This window comes from Solanum lycopersicum, chromosome 3 (genome assembly GCF_036512215.1).
Source record: "Solanum lycopersicum chromosome 3, SLM_r2.1".
In the NCBI taxonomy this organism is placed as follows: Eukaryota; Viridiplantae; Streptophyta; class Magnoliopsida; order Solanales; family Solanaceae; genus Solanum; species Solanum lycopersicum.
Window position 1 is genome coordinate 64,989,977 of NC_090802.1, and position 27,378 is coordinate 65,017,354.

The 27,378-nt window shown below is 27.2% G+C and overlaps 2 protein-coding genes across 2 annotated transcripts; one reads left to right on the plus strand and one right to left on the minus strand.

Moving 5' to 3' along the window:
- Positions 1-321: 321 nt before the first annotated feature.
- LOC101265720 (uncharacterized) lies at positions 322-2,661 on the minus strand. Its single transcript, XM_004236370.5, has 2 exons — positions 2,306-2,661; positions 322-2,079 (listed from the first exon to the last, which is right to left on the minus strand). The coding sequence occupies exon 2, from the start codon at positions 1,884-1,886 to the stop codon at positions 693-695; it is 1,194 nt and encodes a 397-aa protein (XP_004236418.1). The 5' UTR covers positions 1,887-2,079; positions 2,306-2,661; the 3' UTR covers positions 322-692.
- A 15,195-nt stretch (positions 2,662-17,856) lies between these two features.
- Positions 17,857-18,458, plus strand: LOC101261799 (uncharacterized). The gene has a single exon (XM_004235783.5). The coding sequence runs from the start codon at positions 18,004-18,006 to the stop codon at positions 18,337-18,339; it is 336 nt and encodes a 111-aa protein (XP_004235831.1). The 5' UTR covers positions 17,857-18,003; the 3' UTR covers positions 18,340-18,458.
- Positions 18,459-27,378: the final 8,920 nt, after the last annotated feature.

The following is a 27,378-nucleotide window of genomic DNA, read 5'->3' on the forward strand; positions in this document are numbered from 1 at the left end:
GACCTTGTCATGCCTTAAAAAGCTGCTAACGTTGTGTTTTTTCTGAAAATTGGTTTTAATAACTTGGACATATCTGAAATTACAAAAATTGAAATACTTTTTAAGTTAAAACATTTATGACTTAAGAGTAATACGACCCTCTGTGTCATCCTCCACTAAGTAATTCTTTACCTCTTTTGATATTTCTATTCTACTTGGCTCATGAAATGGTAGATATCCATCATTTTCAGAAAATATTTCACAGCATCAAAGTAAATAAGTTCAGGTCGTGCCACAATTTCAGCCACCCACAACTAAAACGAAAGCAAAAGATCATCTATCTCATACAAAACACATATTCGCGTCGATTTTATTTCAATTTTCTTTTCTGGAAAACATGAAAAGGTCCCCTTAATGAAAGACAAAAGAAAAAGCAAAACAAGGGGCTCTACCTTACACCTTTCAGATTCTCCACATATGAAATCAAGAAAACCACAAACTTATGTGCATAATGTAACATATCTAAGCATTACACAATTGCTCAAATATATTGATAATAACATGAATAGAATTTCCTCTTCCTTTTTAAAGATGAACATCTGTTGAGCAAAGGCAAAAAATCCCAAGAACCACCCCGTTTTCATAGCTCACATTTTTCGACTTTACAACACACCCTCTTCAACTTAACTCAATAATTATGGAGCTGATTGATCTTATACCAAAACTGCATCTAACCATCTTAAGTCAACTTCATCTAGGTCGACTTCATCTTTGAAAATTTTGCAATAAACACACTCATTCCAACCATCACAGCATTGAAAAGTGTTGTCCAAGCATATAGCATCTGCATATGGATCAAATAATTGTGATATATCTTTATCAAATAAAGCATTGTCATCAAAGCCTAGAAGTTTCAAGCTATTCCCCGTAACTGCTGTTTCCTCGATGTTCAAGTGAAGCAGCTCTGTATGAATAGGAGACATGATTGTAGGCTCGTTTAATACACTGAAAATGGACTTGTCATTACTGTAGTCCTCAGTTCCCTTTGTCAATATTTTACAACTTGCTATCGTTGGTTGTCTGGCTTTCGTTTTCTTCCTGATATTCACTTCAGTCATCTCCATAACGCTATTGCTGATCGAGCCTTGTTCTATCAAAGGATGTTCGATCAATTCTGAAATGCCCTGTCTTTGTTTGATAAATTCATGAAGCATTTGGTCCTCAAAACTCAAGCTAAAATCTTCAGAACCTGAATCTGGCATTCGAGCCATATCTCTCGTTAGATTTTCATTGGACTCAACCGGGGCAGCAGCTGATGATGTGGGGACATCTAGCACCGAAGACGGGGAAGGGTGTGAGTACACACGATTTTTCCCATTTGTAGGATGAGACGTACACGCCATAGAACACTCAGCAGGACCAGGGCTCAAATTCTTACCCTTCCCCAATGAAATAATCCTATCAAATTCAGCCCTCTTTGCCTCGTATGCTTGTGAAGCCGCCTCCACAGTCTCAAAAGTCCCTAACCATATTCTTTTCCCCTGCGAGGGATCTCTGATCTCAGCTGCATATTTCCCCCATTTCCTCATCCTAACTCCTTTAGGCAACGCGGTCGATTTTAGCTGCACCTTCTTATTTTCATGAATCTTCTTGGAATCTTTAATCCTAATGTTATCAAGTTTAGAACATTTTTTAAAATCATTCTCCCATGAAACAACAGGAATAACAATTTCCTTAACAACACGCTTGATTCTGTTCACATTTTTATCGAAACGAGCAGCATTCTGATCATCATCGCTCTCAGAGTCCGTAGCATCAGGATCATCATAAACTATGCGAACTTTCCTCACTGAACTAATGCAACCATCCATAACCCTCTCCCTTTTAACATCCTTTTCAAACTTCATATCTTTAACAATTTGGGGCAAAAATAGATAAACCCTAAACCCTTTCACCTTCACATACACCAACACCAAGAATTAAATTTCTGGTAAAATCGTTAGTCCCAAGAAAACCCCAGAAATTCTACAACCAAATCAGAAAAAACACAACCTTTTCACATGAAAAGACTCAAAGCACTCCACTCCAAAACAAGTCCTCCTGTAAACACAACAAAAATACAAAACCCCTTTTAAACCCCATTGAATATCCATGTCTCACAAATAGTACTAATACAAGATTCAAATCATGTAAATCTGTTTCTTTAAAGAAAAAATGTACAAACAAAATCATGTAAATCATACATAAACAAGAATTTGTACAAACACCATACATCACATGCATAGATATATTTTATAAAGTACAAATTAAAAGATCAAGATCATACCTTTTTGGTCAAAAAAATGATGGAAGAAGGTAAGAGACACTTTTCTTGCCTACAAAATTGAACCAAGACAACAGTGAATGTGAAAAAGAAAAAAGCAAAGTTCTTCAGAAGCTCTAAGCCAGATCAATTACACCTCTGATCACAAACGACATATAATTCCTTTTTCTGTCTCCTAATCACCTCATGAAAAATGTTAAATTTTTTGTTTAAAAAAAATAATTAGATTCAAATAAAACTGATAAAATCTCTCACTGTAAACAGAAGTGTTAAAAGAATAGAACTCTGTTCTTTCTCCCAAACAAAGTGGAGAGAATTTGGGGGTAGAATGACAATTTCAAGAACCATATAAAGTGTCCGCGTGGACTCTCTATGGGACCATAATATAATACTACTTTTTTTTTATATATATATATATTTTATTAATTTTTCTAAACTAAAGTTTGAAAGAGTAATTGTTTTTCTATTTTTACTTGTATTTGTATTTTCTCAAAAATAAATATTTGTTTTTTAATGGAATTTTGTTAAAGTCTGAATAATTTAAATTTTGAAGGAAGGTTCTTTATTAAAAAATTTCTATATCAAGCTTAAAACTTTCTATGTTTCTAGTATTTACTTCCTTTTACCTTTTCTCAACTTTTATATTGGAATTTAAATTTTTTTTACTAATTTGTTTTGGTTACTTCCATTAATGTTAAAGAAATAACGTCCTATTTTAGGAATAACAATAAATGTTTCCTTATTTATTTATTTATCAATTAGTCAAGTCTAAGGATATTTTTAAAACTATTAATAATTTAAAGGCGAAACTAACAATTTTTGTCAAATTCAAGAGTGTTTTCGTTTTTCAAACTTTCACTTGAAAAGGAAATAAAATAATCCTTGCTATTTTATGAATATTGAAGGGGAGAGTGATTTTAATTCCACATATAATCTTAATAATAAAATAAAATTGCTAATGTTGTGTTTGGAACTTGAATTAGTGTGCATTTTTAATTGATAAACATGTATTCGAGGAGCTTTTGGGCTTGTTGTAAATGTTTTTCCATAGTTGGAGAGACAATTAATTAATTGACTGGTTAATAATTAAGGAGTGTTGTTTTTTCAATTTTTCATCACCCGTTTAGAGTAACTGATTTTTTTATTTTTTTTTTGACAAATTTTCAATTAATTTTACCACCCATATTTAGCATTTTTGTAGCAAAATGACCAAAGGTATTTTTAATTTCCAAAGATGCAATATTTTGATATCTATATTGATGTTTCGTCTAATTTAAATTTGTATTATATAAAATTTATCAAAGTAAAAGGTCATGTGTATTGGGATGTATTTTATACGTCATATTTGAATGTGCAATATTCAATTATGGAGAGATAAATTGTATTCATTTCATTTGTAATTTTAATGATTATTACAAAAATAACAATAAGTTTGAGTTATATTTTAATAATAATACTTATTTTCACCCCAGGGCGTGTAAAATATAATGAAAAATAGGATTGATTGTATGGTTGGGAGATTAAAATTCAAATTGTAGAAGGAAAAAAATTGAAGGTGATTTTTGTTATTTATTTAAAAATGTATTTTATTAGATTCATTAAGAGATTATTTGGTTAGAGAATATGTGAGTTATTCTGATTGTGAATTTGATAAAAAAAAAATTCATGCTTAGTTAAAAGCATTAGCAAGAATATTATTAAAAATCATAACAATAATTGGATAACTTATGTAGTAAAAGTTAGGATATGTTATTCATATATCAACTTGATTTTAATTGTAAAATTATAAGTTTGAGAAATATAAGTGTTAAATCAAATGGCCATAGAGCATTAACATTTGATATTTCTTATGATTTGTTGTTTGATGACATGATGTTGAAGAAAAGCGTGAACACAATAAATAAAATAATCTAAAGAAAAAACGTGAACTCAGTAGAATTTTATGACTCTAAATATATCATAACATTTGTGTGATTAGAAAAATTTTAACACATAATTTTATACTTATCAAACAATAATATAATTATCTTAAAAAATAATTAATAAAAAAAAGAAAAAAATAAATAGAATTAGAGAGGACAATAGGATGCACGGTAGAGCGGGATTGAATCTTTGCGGCATGGCTTACAAATATAAACATTTAATTAATTTCATAATTTATCTATACTATATTAAAAGTATAAAAAAATGGGCAACTTTCACATATAGCAAATAAAAAATTCATATTTGTATGCTATAGCAAAGTTTGCATAATTGCGCTCCATAACAAACATAAAACTGTATAATTCGCTATACATATACAATTATATAATTCGCTGGCCTATTTCGCTGCAATTGTATAATTCGCTATCCTATTTCACTGCAATTGTATAATTCGCTGCCTATTTCGCTGCAATATTTTTATAAAATTTGCTTTGCGTACAATTGAATCGAATTAAAATGTATGTATATTGCATAATTATAAGTGTACAACAAGAAAATATATGTTTTTTTCTCGCTTTATTGTATAAAGCGAGAGAAAATTGTATTTCACTGTAATTGTATAATTCACAATTATATAATTCGTTGGCCTTTTTCTCTAAAATATTTGTATAAAATTTGCATTTGTCTACAATTGAATTGAAGTAAAATGTTTGTAAATTGTATAATTAAGTGTATAACACGAAGATATATGTTTTTGCATGTATATACAATTTTCTCTCGCTTTATACAAAACAGAAACAGAATTATACACTTCTGTGTATAAAGTGAGAGAGGCGAGCAGAGAGAGAGTGGCGAGTGAATTTTTTTGGAGAGAGGCGACTGACAAACTTTGCCTAACGTTTGCTATGGAGCACAATTAAATCAAATCCTAACTATTCCATTTATTTTAGATTATTAATTTGTTATTATATATAATTTTCCCAAAAAAATCCTTATAAATGTTGATTGAACGCTTTGTCCTTCATAAAAAGCTTCATTTTAAACAAAACCGTTATTATCATTTTTTCCCCTAATATTTAAGAGTTTAAATCAATTAAAGTTTTATTTATTAAAACTTTCAAATTTGAACTATTTTATAGGAAGTCCTCAGTATATGTAGACCAAATATAAGGACTAATTTTATTTCTCCATTAGCAGTGTTTTCGGTTCACACTACGAATATTTCAACTATTTTGTAATCCTTTAGATTTATATGAGGGTCTTTTGTAAGTAAATTTCACAAAGTAATCTATCTATCTATCGTAAAATAAGAATTTTAAACGATAAATATTGATCGATTAAAATATTTTAAATATTATTATTATTTTAAATAAATATTATTTAATTATCATCCTAATATTTAAACCTTTCAAATAGATACGATATTGTAATATGAAGAATCAAGATGTTAGTTGAAATTGTATGTTAGTACCCCTTTATTTTAAATTGTTTATTACGTTCTAATTTTGATATAAAATTTAAAATATTAAAAAATAGCTTTTGAACTTTAAATATTTAAATATATTATGTGAAGAATTAAAATTAAAAAAATTCTTTTTTTAAAAATAGAAAAGACACGTTTTTTTAAAAAAAAAACTTAAAGAAAAGCAATATGAGATTAATTTGTTCTTACTTATTATAAAAGCACGAAAGTCTCTCAAAGAAAAAGGCTCAAATATGCCATTGAATTTTGATTATTTATGCTATCAGTTAAAAGTTTGGTTCATTTATTTACTTACCGTTAAAGAAAAGGTTTATTTATGCCATTATTTTTTAGCGGTGATTTTACAAAACCATTTTTGACACGTGGCCAATTATAATTCGGCCACATCATCAATTTTTTAATTTAAAAAATCAAAAAATATAATTCAATGTTTATTCAGAATTTTGATTTTTTTAATTTAAAAAACTGATGACGTGGCCAATTATAATTCAGCCACGTCATAAATTTATTTAATAAAAAAATTAATTCAATTTTTTTTCAAAATTATGATTTTTTAAATTAAAAAAATTGATGATGTGGCCGAGCTATAATTGACCACGTTCTAAAAATGGTTTTGCAAAACTACGATTAAAAAATAATGGCATAGATGAACTTTTTCTTTAACGGTAATGGCATAAATGAGTCAAACTTTTAGCTGATGGCATAAATAAGTCTTTTCTAAAAGTTCAAATGACATATTTGACTCTTTTCCCTTCAAAATATCTCACTTTTTTATTATTAAAAGAATATATATATATATATATATATATATATATATATATATTCTTTTAATAATAAAAAAGTGAGATATTTTGAAGGGAAAAGAATATATATATATATATATATATTATGAATGAGTAGGGGATTGCGTTTTCGCCACCCTATTTAAGTTATTAACCAGAATTTTTAATTCGATGGAATTTACATGCTTTAATTTGCTATAATGTTTATGAAGAGGTTGATCTTTTCGGTTTATAGTTTTCTTGATTGACGTGAGACACGTGTAAAACACGTATTATAATAAAAATAAAATTTAAATATAAAAATTTAGGTTCACGGAATACACAAGTGACATAAATTTGCTTATGGTTAAATATATAACATAAATAACCTAACATGTACCCTATAATTAGATAAAGACAAGTAGGAAAAAAATTTTAGGTTCACGTGAATGCATAAGTGATACGTAGATTAATTCATGAATTACGTTTAGAGCGTGAATAAAATAACATGTAGCTTAATATTAAATAAAATCAAGTGATTAAGTGGCTTTAGGTACACATAAATCCACACATGACACGTCAATTCACCATGAATTGGAGATAAAGCGTCGATACTATAATTAGTATTCAATACTAAATAAAATCAAGAATGTAAATGAATATTATTCGGATACCATATAACAAAGAATGAAAATCTTGTTCGAACTCATGACGTAAATTATAAAGTTTGGTTAAAGCTATATGAATAGACAATAACTCATTCTTTCAACTAATGGAGATATTCTATTAACTTGTGTGAATTAGAGAGAGCGTTTTTTATATAATCATTAGTTTATGCAGAGTAATTAAAATTTAAATATTAATTAGTTGGGAAATTTTCACATTAGCGACTCAAAAATAGTTTAATTATATTTCATAGCAATAGTTTGCTAATTACGATTCGTAACTACATGCTATAGAGAAGAGAATAGCGAGCGAGATCAGGAGAGGAATGAGAGATGCGGGAGGGCAGATAATAGAGAGAGATGAATTATATATATGTCAAAATAATTGTATAGATGGAACTGGTAAACATATGTATTTGTTTATTTGGCGACCGAGGTTGGGAGAGAGATGAGTGAGGCGAGCGTGAGAGAGAGAGCAACAATTTGTATAATCCGTGCGTTTTTGTATAATTAGTACTACAAAGTCTGAAATTATACAAATATGATAAAACTCAAAATAGCGAATCGATACAAACATAAACATATGAACTTTAAGTAATTACATTATATAAATCATACTATACAAAATCCGAAAAGTACACGTTTATACAACTTTAAAAAGTTATAAAAAAATTGATGGATATGGTGATAAAATTGCCAAATACAAGGAAATCATCGTCATATACGAATACAAATCATTGCATACAAATAAAAATCAAAAAAAGAATTGTTAGTTACGAATTTATACAAATGTGGCAAATTATACAAACATGACTGATGAAAAAATTTGAAATCAGCCCCAATAATTAATAATTAACGTTAATCGTGAGTGATAACTATAACAAATTATATCTATAATAACTAATTAAATAATATAAATTTATTTCATCGTATAATTTTTCCATAATCAGTTTCACAAAGCCGAATGCAGAATATATGGCCTTCTCTTGCAAACTTGCCAACTTATTTGGGCCACGCATTAAATTGTCAACATTTTAATAAGGGCCCGTTTGGATGGGCTTAATAAAAGCAGCTTTAAAAAAATACTTTTAAAAGTGGTGAAACTTATTTTAAAAATAAGCAGTTATGCGTTTGGATAAAAGTGCTGAAGTTGTTATGTCAAACGTGAAAAGGGATAAATGGAAGAAAGAAATGTTAGGGTTATATGGGTAATTTGGAGATTGTATAAAAATATTAAGCACAAAAAGATAAAAATGTGGTCAACTTAAAACAGCTTATAAGCTAAAAATAAAAAAGCACCCCTACTCCAGCTTTTAACTTTTGGCTTAAAATAAATTTTTTTTAACTTAAAATAAGCTCTTTTGAGTATTGCCAAACAGTTAAATAAGTCAAAAACCAGCTTTTAAGTCAGTTTGACCAGCTTTTAAGCTGAGCCAAACAGGCTCTAGATCAAGTTCAATGAAGGAAGATTTGCACAAATAGGATATTTCAGTGCCATTTTAAAATTTGACCCAATATTAAAATGTATTGCAATAAAATAAGATTTTAGAAGTAAAATTTTTAAGTGACAGTAAAAACTAGTTCTGTCGTAATAATTGTCATGATTTGTACACAAATCCTCATACTTTTTTAAAACTAGTACGTAAAAACTATCAAACAAAGATTGAGAAAAGCAAATTACTGTGTAGTGTTTCTAATAGTGTGATATCAGAAAGAATAACAATGAAATACACCGCAGTAATAACAGGTGCGGCTCAAGATAAAGTTAGTAAAGTGTTTGGCCCCAAAATTTTGAGGCATCAAAATATTTATATTATGATTTGAGTCACTATAAATATAATTTAACATTATTAAAAAAAAATAAAGGAAAGAAGAATTATTTACTTTTTCTCAAAAACATTTTAATCTTTGAATTAAACAACTAAATCTTAATATTGATAAATATAGTTTTTACATCAACATCCAACTTATATATTGAAATAAATGTATAACCTCTTGTTAAGCGGAATTAATCTTTATTCTTATAAATAATAAATAATAATATTATATGAATTTTTATGATTAATGTCTTTTAATTATATACAATCAAAAAATAAAAATTAAATTTAAATAAAACTAGAAAAATTCTGTAAATAGAAGTTTTAAAAGAGTAGAACATTGTTATGTTCGCTCTATTAAATGAAAACACATATTTTATACATAACTCAACATGCTTCATAACCCGCATATAAGACTTAAGACTCATTACAAGACAATATACAAATCAAGACTTCCAACATAATCATAATAAAGAAATAGCCAACTTATACATACTTAAACTTCATCTCTCATAATTCCAATCTAAGCCTACTAATGCAATGTACATATGAAGTCCCAGAACCTCAAATATACTTAGTAAATCAGCAAAGAAACCACAAACCAACATTATAAAGTGAAATGTTTATGGAATCTGTGAAAGTTGTTGTCAAATTTCAAAATGAATAATAATTTTTGTTAATATATCTTTTAATTTTGTGATTTAAAATAAATATGTTGATTTAGTTAAATAATTTCTGCATATATTCCTTGATTCATACTCTAACAACATATAATCTTTTTACTTTATAAAATCATCTTCAATACCCTTATTTATGAAAAAGCATATGTAGACATTGAAATTTTGTGGGACTTTACAAGATGCGTTCAATTCAAGTTGAGACTCTACAAATTGAGTTTAACTCAGATAAGGATTCTTGGAAGCTACTCAACCCTAAACCCTAATTTATGCCTATATAAAGGGTACTAAATTCTCTTAAAACGCATCTCGAAAAATCCACAAAGATATTAACATCTCGAATACTCCACATTGATAAATTATTCATATTCATATAGAGATGTCAAATCTAAATTATCAGTTCAAGAAATACGCTACGAACGGCCCTTGAATCATGGATAAATCATCTTAGAAAGTAGAATCAAGGGAGGAACAGATTTGTACTCACTGATGAATGAAATCATGTTTCTTCATATTTTATTTGTATGGTTTATTTATTTTCCATATCTTTAAAATTTGTTGTCAAAGTTATTCTTAAACTATATGGAATAAACCTAAATAACAATTGCTCTGAATTATATTAAAAATTATGAAATCAATATCACTATTTTAAATGATTTTTTATATATATTATCTGTATTATTTTTTCAACTAAATATTTATTTTACGATTTCCTTTTCAAAATTTCTATACAATCCTCACTGAAATCGATAGCAACTTGATATTACTTAAAGTTACAATGAGCAATACTCCTTTCATTTTTAATTTGTTGGATCTTATTTCTTCTTCTTTTATAATCCTTTTTAAAATAGTTAGATTATCTAAATTTATTTCCATTTATATAAGTAAACATCGAAAGCGAAAGCAATCTTAGGATATATTCATTATAAATCAAATATTAGTTGATAGCCAAGCATTGATATCGAACACCCGCTTTCGATGCGTCCAATTTCTTAGAAACTTTATTTTTTAGTGGTGTGATAGGGAATTATTATCAAAATTTCAAGTCAATCACTATGAACTTTGAATTTATTTTTTACCCAATTTATATTCTTTCAAAGACATCAGTACAAAGTAATATAACTTGTTTATCACCAAGTGATTCTTCAAAGCTAGTAGAGTCCAGTATTGAACTACATATTTAAGGGACGAAGATCAATGACGCTTGGTTCAAGAAATTTACGAGTTACATTAGCAAAATTTCAGCAACAATATGATATTTGAAAGTACATAGTTCATGTCCTTGTGTAGGGAGCTAATGATACTAAATAGGTCTCGATCATTTTAATTAATTTAACAACACGATCCATAATTACAAAAAAAAAAAAAAAATTTGAGTCTTGAACTAGTTTCTACAGGAGATTCAAAATCGAAATTTTAGTAAAGATTTAGCAACAAGTAAACGATAATAGAATCATTGATTTACAACATATTACAAGTATATAAATAACAAAATGTATATAATTTTTGGGGTGTTTTACACCTTTTTTTATAAAAATAAAAAATAAAAAATAGATTAAGATATAAATTGAAATTAATTTTTTTATTTTTATTTTTATTAATTAGTGTCAAATTTATGATTGAAATAATTAAATATTGATTGATTAATAATTACAATACTAACTAATGAGGGGTAAAATTAGAATAACATTATAAAAGTAGTCTTGAAAACTGAACAACCAAGTTAATTTAAAAAATGAAAGATGCCTAGAGAAAGATAGTAGAAATATGACTGTGATTAATAATAAGCGTAAATTAGGTACTAAGTGTAAATTATGTATTCATTTTATTAACTGAATAAATATTGATAGACATCTCAAAATAATATAATGGATAACTATTATTAGATGGAAGAGTACGTAAGTAAATGCTAGTAATAATTTATAAGACGTTTTTAAGAAAATGAAATAAAAGATAAATATTTTTTATTTGAAACAAGAAGGAAGAAAAAGAAAAATGGAGAGACTCGAAGGAATGAAATAAAAGCTACTCTAATAATTAAGGAAGAAAGAAGTAGATTTTGTTATAAGTTTTTTTTATCAAAAAGATTTGAAAAATATATAATCAAAATTGAAGATTTTTATTGGAATTCTAAGTAAAAATTTGAGGAAATGGTTAAATTATTACCTAACCAATATTAATATTCTCTTTTGTTACATGATTTCCTTTCTTATTTAAAAGTCATCATAATTACGTAAGGATTTTAATATTTAAGTATGTTTATAAAATTTTGTTCATAGTATTAAAAAGAGAGAGAATAAAGTAGCTATAAAGAAATTTTGAGGAAATGAAATAAAAGTCAATAACGAGGAAATTATATTTATTTTTAAAATTTGAAAGAAGACGGAAGAAGGAGAAGAAAAGAGACAGATTTGAATAAATGAAATAAATTTCAATAATTAATGAAAAAAGAAATATATTTTTTAATAAATTTTTTGATAAAAGAATTAAGATAAACGTTCAAAAAAAAATAGAAATAAAACAATAGTGATACTAACTATTGAGATATATCATTTCATATTTTTTTATTGTTCAACTAATAGTATGTATAAATATAGATCTTTAAAAGAACGAGTGATATGATTTTTTTTTTTTAAAAAGGACAAATCAAATTTGTAAAAATAAGATGCAATGCTTATAAAATTACAATAGTTAATTTCATGGGTTAAATACACAAAAGAAGTTCAAAGGAACAAAAAAGGAAAATGAGTGATGTAAGGAAATGAAATCAAATAATATTAATGATGAGATTAAGGAAATATAAAAAAAGAGATTAATAGCATTGATGATGAAAGAAATTAAAATATAATTATTTCAAATATAAAATTGTAAGTTAAAACTTGCCTTTTTTAAAATTAAAAAAAGAAGACAAAAGAAATTAAAAAGAGAGAAATAGCAAAGGAAAATAATGAAATGATCCCAATAACTAATTACTAGTGAATAAATTATAGTGATAAAATATTTAATTTCATATCGGATTAGGAAAAGAATTTTAGAGGACATCAGTGTTTTGTACTCATGAAAATGTTTTCCATTGGAAATGAATATCTAGAAAATATTTTTTTTAAAAATAAGTAAATTATTTTTAATGAACATATTCATATGCATAAATAAAGAATCTAGAATATTCTTTAACTGATATCTTTATTATTATCATTATTATTGTTATTGTTATTTTATTATTCTTATAATTGCTACTAGAAATAAATGAATGGTTTTAGCTGAATTATGTCCAAACTTAACTCATTATTAATGTAGCCCATATATACTAGAAATAAATGAATGTATTTAGTTGAATTATGTCCAAACTTAAACCATTATTAATGTAGCTAGGGTATGCGCTTGGTTTTTCAGTTCCGTTTTATATAATTCGGTTTGGACTTTTAATTTTTGGTTGAAGAAGTGCAACCCAATTCAAACCAAAGTAAATTTGGTTTGGTTTGGTTTTTCTCTTTTTGGTTTGGATTTTTTTGATTTGGTTAATTCGGTAATGTCAATAATTAGAAACATAACAAAGTTATATTTGCAATTTATGAAAAAATTATATACATATATATATATATATATAATTTTTTAAATATACTTTTTAATATAAATTACAAGTAAAACGTAAAACACAATACTTAAAAGTATATCAATTACGGATATCCAAACATAAAAAAGTAAACTAAATTATAAATTCAAAACCAAACCAAAAATTTTAAAAACCAATACAAATTAAAATTTAATTTGATTTTTCGATTTAATTCATGTGAGATTGATACTTGACACTTTACAGACTCTATATTACTTGTATGCCTTTATTTTATAATACATTTTACATAATTTTTAATGATTTAATACCAAAAGAAAAAAACAAGTTATTCTTTGATGCAATTTTAATGGCATGTGTACTTCTAATCCCTTATTACATAGTAGTATATATATACACATACATAATTTTTGTTAAAAGTGTATCTCCTAGCAATAACAACGTAATAATAACGGTATAACAATATATTGAATGTAGTAAATATCTTACCAGGGAATTATGGACAGTACTATATATCATAGTAACTAACAACTTCATATATATATATATATATATAATAAGAACTTGATAGATTTTACATTTTATCATTATGTCATATAAATTAAAATAGAAAAGGCAATATATATTGAATTCATACTGACATGTATCTAGTTTATTTTATAATTTTGTTCATGATTTTAACTTTGACATAAAATTAGAACTTGAAATAATTAGTTTAGGACTATTTTAAGTAGAATAAAGGTTTTGACCACAAATTTTAAAATTTGGACTTTTTCTCCAAGTGAAATCTTCGTCCCAAGTACTATTTCAACTTTCAAATATTCTTTTTCAATTTTAATACTCTTTATTTAACTTTAATTTTTCTCTCTACTTCAATTTTGTGGACCATTCGATTCGGTCCCAAAATTAATAAATAAATGAAGAATTTAATTTTAAAATTAGTTAGTTTTTAATAATTTTTTAAGTAATCTCTTTAAAATATATATATATTAACATTCTTTTTGTTATATTTTATTTTTATTGAAAACAATTTATTCGTCCCAATAAAAAAAGACAAAAAGTCTATGTATAATTTATTGTTACAGACGTGACTTATGATTTGTGAAATTACATAAAATATATTAATGACTTTTTTATTAAAAAAAAAGAAAGCAAGTAGTACCTAATTTTTTCATGATTTTTTTTTTATATATATATATATATATACTCTTATTTCCTTGGAAGAAATACAAGTATTGGTCATATTTAACTAATTAATACATTATTCTTTTACATTAATTAATATCATAAAATTTCCTACCCTTCAAGCACATTCTAGTCAGCTCCTTGCTTGTGGACCATTCTAACTAGGGGCGGAACAATAATTTTGCTTACGGAGTTTATTAAATTCAGTAATTTTTAACTTAAATTTATATTTATAATAAACATGTATGAAATATACATATAATCAAAAATTAAGTAAGTCGTAATTTAAAATTTTTAAAATTTATCGAGTCAAAATTCTTGTTTCACCATTGATTTTAATACAGAAACAATTAAAATTTCCAAAGTTAGAGCGTGTTTAGCTCAGCTTAAAAGCTGGTTTTTGACTTATTTAGTTGTTTGACAATACTCAAAATAATTTATTTTAAGTTAAGAAAAACTTATTTTAAGCCAAAAGTTAAAAGCTGGAGTAGGGGTGTTTTTTTTTTTTAGCTTATAAGCTGTTTTAAGTTGATCACATTTTTATTTTTTGCCCTTAATATTTTTATACAATCTCCAAAATACCCACGTAACCCTCACATCTCTTTCTTCCATTTTTCCCTTTTCACGTTTGACATAGTAACTTCAGCACTTTTATCCAAACGCATAACTATTTATTTTAAAAATAAGTTTCACCACTTTCACATATATTTTTTCAAAACTGCTTTTATTAAGTCCATCCAAAAGGCCGTTAGTACACTTGGTTGGTGCAGATTCCATCTCCACCCACATCTTTGTTTTATACGAGCGAAGTTTCCACATTGTTTACAGCACACTAATTAATTACCAAAAAAATAATGAAACACAAACAATAAAATGAAACAAATGAAATTGACATAGTTTAAATATATATATATATATATAAAAAAAGCAAGTTAGGAGATTCTAGAAGGTTTTTAACACACTATTAAACTAGACTATATTTTCATAAGTCTTTTTTAAGTAAGAGAGAGAAGATTTCTTATTTCCATCACAATCTATAGGGTGATTAAATTAAAATAATACTTTTAATATGGTAATATTATTCTCCTATTTAGTTCAAACCCTCATAATTTTAACGAAAAGATTTCAAACAATTAATACTATCAACTAGACCATAACTCTATATATATGTGATATGGTATAAATAATTCATATCTTTGTTAGATGGCAATTTAAATAATAAAATAATTATTGGACTAACGTGACTTGTTACATTTTTTATATTTAAATATGTTGACTCCATGGAGTCTTCTTCTTTAAATAAGTCGTTTTCAAGGAAACTTCGTGCATAATAATTTTCTTTTAGGTGATAATAAATAATTAGAAAATTTAGTCAGAAATTTAAAAATTTTATAATATTTTCTTAATTTAAAATAATGTTTTTATTTTTGATAAAAAATATTTAAAATAAAAAATAAAATTATTTAAAAATATAAAATAACATAAATAAAATATTCGAACTACTCCAATAAAAGGGGGAGTAAACTTCAATTGCCAATATGCTTGTTGGGTCGTTCCACCAATCACTCAAGTACTATAAAAAGCCTCCACACATGTAGGGTAAGAGCCCGTTTGGCTCAGCTTAAAAGCTGTTCAAACTGACTTAAAAGCTGGTTTTTGACTTATTTAGCTGTTTGACAATACTCAAAACAGTTTATTTTAAGTTAAAATTTTTTTATTTTAAGCCAAAAGTTAAAAGCCGGGGTAGGGGTGCTTTTTTATTTTTAGCTTATAAGCTGTTTTAAGTTGACCACATTTTTATCTTTTTGTGCTTAATATTTTTATACAATCTCCAAATTACCCATATAATCCTAACATTTCTTTCTTCCATTTATCCCTTTTCACGTTTGACATAACAACTTCAGCACTTTTATCCAAACACATAACTACTTATTTTTAAAATAAGTTTCAGCACTTTTAAAAGTACTTTTTTAAAGCTGCTTTTATTAAGTCAATCCAAACGGGCCCTAAGTAAAATGTTTCTACTTTATTAATTGTAGAATCGTTTGAAAATAAATTATTTTATTGAGATAAGTTATTTTAGTATGTGTATAAGATAATTTATTTCCTCATTTTGATAATCAAAGATGGGATATAATAATTTTATATTTCATAACATAATTATTAGTATATCTTATATCTCAAATCAAAAAATCTATATGAGTACGACCCATTATTTCAAAGAATCTCTTATATTTATTTGTAATCTATTAAAATTTATCTATTATTTCAATGATTACTCTTTATCTTTCACATAATATGTTTATACTTACAAAATTAAATTTCATTTTAATACAATTATCATACTCAAAAGTATCAAATAAATATTTTTTAAATTTTATATCAAATAAATTGAAATCGAAGTTAAACAGTCAAAAGTAAAGTTTAAGTGTGTGGAATGTGGACCCATAAAAAATTCACATAGTGAAAATTGATAAGTATTTTATCACAAGTTATAAGTCTTAAATACGAAAACACTTTAGTAAAAAATTATAGGGAACTAAGAGGGAATTTGGATGAATATGAAAGTTCATCAAACCTATTTTTAATGGGAAATTTTCACGTATAGTCAATTAAAAATAATTAATTACTCTCCATAACTATTGTTTAATAATTATAATTTGTAGCTATATGTTATATGAAAGGAGAGAGGCGAGTGAGATTGGGAGAGAGAGGTGAGAGAAGGGTGAGAGAAAGGTGAATTGTGTATGTATATTGGTTAGACAATTGTATATTATACTTATGTATTTGTATATATTGCAAGAGAGATTGGGAGAGGGAGGAGAGAGGCGAGCGAGGTTGGGATAGAGGGGAGAAAGAGATCAAGAGGGGGAGGAGAGAGGCGAAAGAGAGAGGGCAGAGAGTGGGAGAGAGGTGAATTGTATATGTATATAGGTTAAATAATTGTATATTATACATATTTATTTGTATATCCTAGCGAATTATACATATACAAACATGACTAATTATATAAACTCGAAATCAGCCCACATAACTAATGTATAATGTTAGTCGCAAGTGATAATTATAGCAAGCTATGATGAATTATTAAATGCGTAATTTTCTCATTTTTAAATTAGTTTTTTATTTTCTAAAAGTATTTGACAACAAATAAAAATTACTCAAAACAAGATTTAAAACAAATTTAAGTGCTTGACAAATTGAAAAATTACTTAATGTTAAAAAGTCAAGAAAAATAGATCCCTCCTATTTTTTTTTATTTTTAACTTGAAAAATAAGTAAATTTATTTTTTTTCCTCTTAAATAAATACGAATTAATCGAGTCGCAGAAAATGAGTAGCGCGTGAGCTAGCATTAAACATTGCGCATTGTGTAAAATATGAAAATGAGAAGTGCGATTCCGAAGGTGACATCACGTAACTGACGTCATGAAATTTGTTTAATGGACGGACGGACGCATTTATATTCTCGTTCAGCAGCAGGAAGCAACCAGCCAGGAAGAAAAAAATACACACAGAAAACATCGAATACACATTTTATATTATATCAATCGAATGATAGAATAAAGAGAAGTAATTGCAGTAGCAGTAACCACAAATTAATCAGCTAGCCGGCGTGAATGCTACTTATGGACGGAGAAAAGAAGAGGAAGAGAACATCAATCGTCGCCGGAGATCGGAGTAACGATGACGTAAAACCTACTGTGAAGGAGGAGGAGCCGCCGTCAGAGGCGGAGGTTAACGAGTTCTTCGCAATTTTACGGAGGATGCACATGGCCGTAAAATATCTTCAGAGAAACGCTCAGATTCAGCCGGAAAACGTTAACGCTCACGGCAGCAAGTTAACCGCATCGCCGGCCGGTGTTAACGGAGATGCAACTGGACAGAAGAGAGAACGGGGAATCGTGAGAAAAGGTGATTTGGACCTCAACACTTTGCCGGACTGCGGAGACTAACGCAGTTTAAGCATAGGTTAATTACAGAAATGCACCTTTAATTATCGTAGATTCTTAAGATTGATCTGCTGTACAAATTAATTAAATGAAGCCTTTTTTTATATATATTTCTCTGATAATCGGTTTGCTCTTTGTGATTTACTTTAATAAATTTAATTTATTTTATCATTAGATGTTCCATGCAGCCCATACATGATTTTTTTTCACTAATATAAATTACATTTTAAAATTTTTGTGTCTAAATTTATAATTAAATCGTAAAATATTTCACACTCGAACCGCATGAAAAATCAATATGATGAAAAATTGAGTTCTGCAATTAAAAACCAACCGTGGAAATTACAAAATGGATGAGAAAATTCAACTTTCCTAATTAACTTGTTCTTTTCCTGTGGAATTCAATAGTTAATAATATATATTATGAAAAAAGGTTTAAATATAATTAAGTAAACGGAATTTTATTATATGAATTTTTATTCTTTGTTAATAATCTATATTTCTATCATTATTTGATTGAGTCGAAATTGTCCTTGTTTTACACTAAGTTTAACCGATGACTAATAAGAACATATTTGAACTGACATGCATATATTAAGGTATGTTTATTCCAATTTAGTGTCTAACTACAGATATGTAATTACATGTGAAGTTGCATTTTCAAAGCAATTTAGTTAGTTAAACTATATTGATTTTTTTCACCATTTTAAGTCAACACAGTACGAGTCTAATTTTAAGAAACTTCATATCAATTTAAATTAGAATTTCTAAGTAAAGAACAATAATCATAATGTCATATAACAAAAATAAATAAAAAAAATATAATGTAATATGGAGGTGAAAAATAGGAGCCAATAGCGGACAAAAGTAAAGATTACAATGAGTTTATTCTTACAAATTGTTGATCCCGTTGTACTAGTTTTAAAAGATTATTGTTTTTTTAAAAAAAACTAACCTAAACAGATTTATTAATTGTACTAATTAATCGAAATATGTATTTTAAAAAGACTGTACTTTTGAGTTTTGTCATTTGTGTGTATTTAAATCGTCTTTTTCTCAATAGTTATTTCACCGTCTCATGAGAAGAAGAATAAAAGAGCTGAAAAAGTGGAAGGAATCTTTTACTCCGTTCTTCTCATTTTAGGTGACACTTTCCAGTTTAAATAAGTTTTTATTTCATTTTAGGTGACACTTTTTAAGTTTTAAAATTTAAATACGTTTATTTTTTATCATAAATTTTTTATATATTTTGAATAATTAATTATTGTAATTTATAATACTTTATATATAGTTTATATATATATATATATATATACAAGTTTTATTATTAAAAATTTAAAGATTTCATTTACAAATTTTTAAACAAATTTAAATTATTTGACTCTTAAAAAATAAAAAAATTCACCTAATATATATATATATATATTGTTTATTTTTTCAATTTCAGGTCTTACTAATCAACATATGGTAACCCATTAGTCAAAGACTCGAGAGTATACTTAATACTCTTTCACCACCAAGGCGGACCTACCTTGAACAAAGGGGTTCATTCGAACCTTCTTCGACGAAAAATTATGTTATTTTTATATGATTAAAATAATTATATATATATATATATAGTAGATATTGAATTCCTTCAGCTGTCTATTGCTACAAATTTTTAATCTCTTATCAAAAATATTAGCTTCACCTCTGTCTACTACCATCATATTACCTTAAATCGTATCACTTACGACTTTCAAAATCAGTTTATTTTGAATAATATTTCTTTTTAATGAAAAATGCTTTTACAAAAAGTTTTGAAGAGTAGTGTATTATGTCTGACTAATATATTTTAAAAACGCTCCTGTCAATAGAACAATATTTTGTGCTTGATTTATGCCTCAAAAGTGCTCTCGAGCATTATTTTTTTTTTAAAAAAAAAACTTGATCACATTACACAGAAATAATCCAACCATAAATTATGGAATTTCTTAAACGGTGAATGCATTTGGGAAATTGCAATGTATACTTCTAAGTAATGCCAATCAAATTTACCTTAACGGATTTTTTTTAAAAAATACTATAGTATATAATTAACGTGATTATTGACACGAGGGTAAGCACGTGGATTGACTGTTTGACTAATAAACCTCACGTAATGTGACAAAAATTTCCACCAATAATGTTAGGAAACTTTATATGAATTTTCTGTCAGAAAAAAAAAAGAGTAAACATAACAAGATTTTATTTTAATTTTAAAACATATCAAACTATATTGAGTTTGTGCACATAAATAAGTGCATTTATTGTAGCCGGAATGTTATACTTTATTCATGTGCATGATAATATAATGAAAATACATTATTTTATACGTATTCTTAATATATGTATCCATGTATATATGATGTCTTTGTCCAATTATATCCCTGTGAATATTAAGTGTATTCGTCGTATCCGATACTATAAATAAATTTTCAAATTATTAGTATGTTTTACTGCTATTTCAAATTAATTAGGATTTTAATCATGTAATTTACCTAAATTTCATAATTTTAATAGTTGATTACATTATTTTTTAACTCTTTTTCAAATTACTAAAATATCTTAAAATTTATGGATTTTGAATACATCAAAAGATTTCTGAATATGCAAGTGAAGGATGTATTCGATAGGAGAGTAATGTATCAGCGAGAGAAAAATGATATATTTTTTGATTTTTTATAAAATGATAGGAACTTTAGAGATTATAGTAAAAGAAAATGTATATTTAGGTAATATTTCCTTAATTTCAGTAATTTTAAGACTGGGGCTTCATTTCCTTATTACAGTTATGGAGTGAAACCGAAGGCCTTGGCAAGTCTTTTAGGCCCATGATCATGAGCTTATACTGGAGATCTATAATTGATTTCAATCAGCTATAACTTTGTGATTTATATTTAGATTATTTATATAACGATAAGGTTATATGTGAGTTATTAATATAAAAAAATTGTATATCAGGTTTAAATCGCACAACTGGAGTATATATGCCCTTGTCCTTAAACAACGAAGCTAACCAGTTAAGTGTGCGAACAAAATCTTGTAAAATTAATTTGAAAAAAAAGGAGCTATCAGCATAAAAAGTACTTTAGAGTAAGGATCCTAATGAAATCATGCAAATTTTGGTATACTATTTTACTCTATATACATATAAACTAATTTTAAATAAATATAAATAATATAATTTATCCGGCGATGGGATTTGGATGAGCCTCCTTCATACAATGTAGCTCCGCCCCTGAGATGAAATAATCAAGGTTATTCTATGAGTTGGAGACTAAAATGATAAGTTAAAACAACCTCATGAAATTTCTCAACATTATTATCCTTATCCCACCAATCAAAACAGAGAATAAAAGTCAAATTTTCAAATCAGTAACTTTATTTTGTATAGAATCATAATTTCCACAAAAAAAAAAATGTCTTCTCAATTTCTTATCACTTTACCTTGATTATAACATGGATCTTTTTAAGTCGTCGATTATTTATTCAAAAAAATATATTTAAAGTATGTACCAGTAAGTGTTTTGATTAAAGAGACGTAGTGGTATGGGTGCTTTTAAGTTCTTTAATGGAATAATAATTATAATAATAATAACGTGAATGTACCATGTTTTCTATTATAATAAAATATATTGACTCATCGAGTCTCTGTCTTTTTTTTTATCCCGGGAATATCGGTCATTTATTAATAGTGAAGAAAAATAGAAAAATATAAAGTGCGACCACCGAAAAATAATAGAACTACCACGACTTACAAGGAGCGTAAAGATCAATCGAGTAGAACTAAAAGCAATTGACCATATATTTTGGCAATTTTAATTATAAAATTATTTAATACAAAATACAGTATATTAAATACTCAATCTGTGGATCGGCAAAAGGGCAAAATTTAGTTTTCTTTTCAAAATCGCTCTCCCTCTTGATTTAAAAAAAAAAAATTAACGTGCCTTTTAAAATTGTTAATAATTTTTTTTGCCCTTTCAATCTCGAATTCCACATATTTTAGACGCTAAAAAATGTGCGAGAGCACACCAAACAACAAAGATGTTACTTTTTCAATTAAATTGAACGGTATTTTTGATTGAACCAAAAATAAATTATAAATAATAAAAATTTAGTAATTGTGATTGCAGTCTGATTAACTGCTTCCTCAAACACCCGATCACCTAACAGGTATTATATAATAGGATATGAAATTAGATATGTTCGAATTGAACTGCATTTCAATTCTTAAACTGTTAAATATAATATTTTTTTTTTCTAGGCTCTCATGTATATTTCATTTCAATAAATATAATATTTTTTTTTCTAGGCTCTCATGTATATTTCAAAACTCATTAGTTTTATTAAAAGCATAATATTTTGATCCAATCTCAAAACATAAGGGACTAATTTTGTCATTCTCCGAGTTTATGTACCAAACTGGAGCTGTTTTGTGACGCACAGAAGGAAGCGCGTGGGTGAATTTTACAAGTTGCGCATTGTTGAAGCATCAAAAAATCAAAAATGATAATGCCATTTCCCATGAGATCACATTTCTGACATCAGCATATTTGTGAAATCAGTGTAACGCATTAATAATTATCAACCACCATTCATAGAGAATAGACTTCTTCATAGACTATTCTAGAGAGCAGAGAATAAAATTAAAATCGACAACGGTGAGGCTACACTGATGGACCGGCACAAGAAGCGGAAGAGAACTGACAACGGCGGTGATCGAAGCAGACATGAGAGAGAAAGTTCTGTGAAGGCGAACACCGTAGTATCGAAGCCGCCGCCGCCATCGGAGGCGGAAGTTAACGAATTCTTCGCGATCTTACGGAGGATGAACGTGGCAGTGAAATATCTTCAGAAAAATGCTCAGATCGGTGAAGTAGAGGATAGCCATAAAAGAGTTGATTTGGATCTGAATACACTACCGGAAGGCGGAGATTAACGCCGACGAAGCTCCGAATTTTAGACGGTGACGGTCCGTCTGTACTCTGTACAGGTGAAGTGCTTGCTTTTTATCACCGACAACGAATTTGCAATCGCATTTTCGGAGTATTATAGCTGCTACTATTTAGTTAGGTTTTGAACTTTGTAACAAAAATCTCCAACATGTTTAAATTTGCATCAATAAATTTTCTTTAGTATTTCACTTATATAATAATAATAATAATAATAAAATATATTATTACCGTCAAACGAACAGATTGGGATCCCTCTACTTGGTTATTTAGCAATTTCATTTGTATATTTTATAAATTAAAATTGTTTTTTTCAACTATGCGCTTTTATATTAAGAAAATTGATATACAAAATTGTTAGAATTAGATTCATAAACAAAAAAAATATATATTCCCTGTGCAAGAATAAATTGTTATAAAATTGGGCACAAGGCATAACACTCATTGCTCCAGTTTACATTTTTTTAAAATTTTGTTTCTTGAATAAATTAGGCTAAACTTTTTGACTTTTAGCACATGTTGATTTAGTTAGCTTGGGAATAAAAGTAAGAAAAGTGATATGCAAAAAAGGAAAATAAAATTAATTATCCTTGTCCATTTATTTAGACATAGCGAAAGGGACAATTCAATGGAGGAAAAAAAAGACTATATATATTCTAATAAAATAGGAAATAAAGATAGCTCATTAAATTAAGGGCAACTTTCACATATAGCAAATAAAAAATTCATATTTGTATAATATAGCAAACTTTGCATAATTGCGCTCCATAACAAACATAAAAACTGTATAATTCGCTATACATATACAAGTGTATAATTCGCTGGCCTAAATCGTATAATTCGCTGGCCTATTTCGCTGCAATTGTATAATTTGCTGTGCATATAGTTGAATCGAATTAAAATGTATGTATATTGCATAATTATAAGTTTATAGCAAAAAGATATATGTTTTTCTCGCTTTATACAAAAACAGAAACACAATATATACACTTCTGTTGTATAAAGCTAGAGAAAATTGTATTTCACTGCAATTGTATAATTCGCAATTGTATAATTCGTTAGCCTTTTTCTCTGCATTTTTTGAAGTATAATGGTTGTAAATTGTATAATTAAGTGTATAACACGAAGATATACATTTTTGCACGTGTATATACAATTTTCTCTCGCTTTATACAAAACAGAAACAGAATTATACACTTTTGTGTATAAAGCGAGAGAGGCGAGCGAGAATGGAGTGTGGCGAGCGAGATTCCTGGGAGAGAGACGCTGGCAAATTTTAGATAATGTTTGCTATGGAGCACAATTAAATCAAACCCTAGCTATTCTATTTAATTTAGGTTATTAGTTTGCTATTTTATACAATTTTCCCTTAAATTAATTGAGATGCATCCAAGGAAATTTAAATATTATATTTATTCCAATTTATTTATCTTAGTTATCTTTATAGTTCGCTTCAAATCATAAAATTAAAGAGTATTTTAGTATAAAAGAACGTGATGTATATTCACATCAAGAGCAAATAAATTTGTTGTAATATTTGTTTAGAGTTTTACACTTTCACTAGTTAAGCTCAAATTGGGCTAAAAAGATGGGCCCTCCAAGGCCCAAGCCCATGAGCGTCCAATCTAGTTAGTGGGCCTCATTGCATGGAGTGTATGTCCAGTTAATTTGTGAAATCCAGTTCCTGTCCATTAGCCCAGTAACCTGTATCGTAGATTTTGGGGCTCATTCGATTCGAATTTGTGGTGTTTACCAGCCAAAGCGATTCGATTTTGTGCACACTTAGCTTTCGATAGAAAAAGATGGAAGTAAAAGCGTGTCATAGTCGATATTTCAAAAAAGTATCTTGTAATAACAAAACTATCTGTGGAGTCTCTATAGACCACTGTGGACAACAACTAACTTAAGCCTTAAGGTGTTGAAATATCTAAAGAAAGAGATATTCAACTTATTTGTCGATACTTTTTATTTTAGTTTGTCCCAAGAGAATGATTCTCCTTTTTTTTTGGGACTATTTTTTAAAAAAATTAACCTTTTGTATGATACGCACAGTAAAGATCATTTTACAATAGAACTTTCAAATATAGCTTAATTATTCTATATAGTTATACTTTGATAATTACGATTCGTAGCTATATGTTATAGGGAAGAGAGATGCGAGCGAGACTGTGAGAGAGAGCAGAGATGCAAGAGAGAGGGCAAAGAGTGGAAGAGATGTGAATTGTATATGTATATCGGTTAGATAATTGTATTTTACACGTATGCATTTGAATATATGACAAGAGAGATTGGAAGAGGGAAGAGAGAGACAAGCAAGAATAGAAGAGGGATGAGAGAGGCAAGAGAGAGAGGGCAGAGAGTCAGAGAGAGGTGAATTATATATGTATATTGGTTAGATAACTGTATATTATACATATGTACTTATTTATCCTAACGTGTTATACATATACAAACTGACTAATTATACAACCTCGAAGTTAGCCCAGGTATTTAATAGTATAATTATATTCGCGAGTGATAATTATAACAAACTCTAGTTATGATGAGTAAATTCGTAGTATAAGTTTGCTTAACAACATAATTTTTCCATTAAAAAAATATAAATATCTTTCGCTTAAACACCATAAGATTCAAAAAAAACTTCATTACTTTTTTCAAAATTTTAATATCAAAATTAAATTAAATATGTAAATTCATAAAGAAAGAAATAACAAATCTGAGACATTGAAAATGGGAAAGGAGCATAAAAACCTAGTGAAGTAGGTCCAAAAGAGTGAACCCAATATAATAAAACAAAAGGGATAAAATTTAGGAAATATTAGGAGAAATGACAAACATCTAAGTATATTATGAAATATATAGCTATATTTTGATTATTTTTTTTAATATGTGTATAATTTTGTAAAATTTTGTTATTCGAGTTAATAATTGTATAAATCAAGAATTTATATAATTGAATCCTTGTTTGATAAATTAGGAATTTGTAAAATTCGATTCTTGAATGTATAAAATCTAAAATTTGTATATGCTTACTCCATTTATTTGCATATAATTTATGAAGAAATCATGGTAATTATCCCATTTGTATATTAACAAACAAAATATACAAATGAATTTTCAAAAAATTCTTAAACATATGAACACATAATTCATATACACGTACCATGTTTGTATATTCAGAAACGAAATATACAAACCCGCACACAAAAAAATACAAACTTTAGACTCCATTTGTGTATACTTACCCCATTGAATATTTGCAAATGAAATATATAAATATGCAAATTAAAAAAATACAAACCGCATCCTCCTAGCAAATAGAACTATAGCTATAAAGCATAATTACCAAAATTTAATAAATAAAACTTAAGATATTATTATAGAGTTTTATAAGAGTGATTAATTTTGAAATAAAAAAAAAGGCATAGAATAATGCATGAGAAATATTTCTACTAAAAAGTCACAATTTGGATAACGACTTTTTCCAACTTATTCAAGAGTCACAAACTTGGAAAAATAGACACCATCTAATTTTTACCACATACCATTCCTTCTTGCCTTTTATATATTGAGATTATAAAATCACTAGAACTTCGATTGTTACTATCTATAAGTTTCAAATAAATCTTAAGGGGCGTAGCCGCCATTCGTTTTCAGGTAGAACTCAATAATTTTTAATCGAATCTTTTTTTCTTTTTTTTTTATGTTTCATCAACAATCCAACTAACAAAAATCATTGTACTTCATTATTAATTATTCAAAAATTCTAAACTCCACCTCATATTGTGAAGAAATGAAAACTCGTACAATTAAAAAAATAAAAGAGGAAATTTTGAGGTGAACGAACAAACAAACAAAAATAGAATAGATATTGAAATGGTGGGCCGTCGCTCTCGAACGTTACGATCTCTCAGCCCATGAAGGATCATAGCATGGCCCTAATGATAATGACATCCACCATAGACAAATTGACCCATTATTGAGCCCATAATTTTTTGCTTTTTCTTTCCCATTTTTTTTTTTTTAAAAATTCACAGGGCAACTAATTTTGACACCGTCGTTTAAT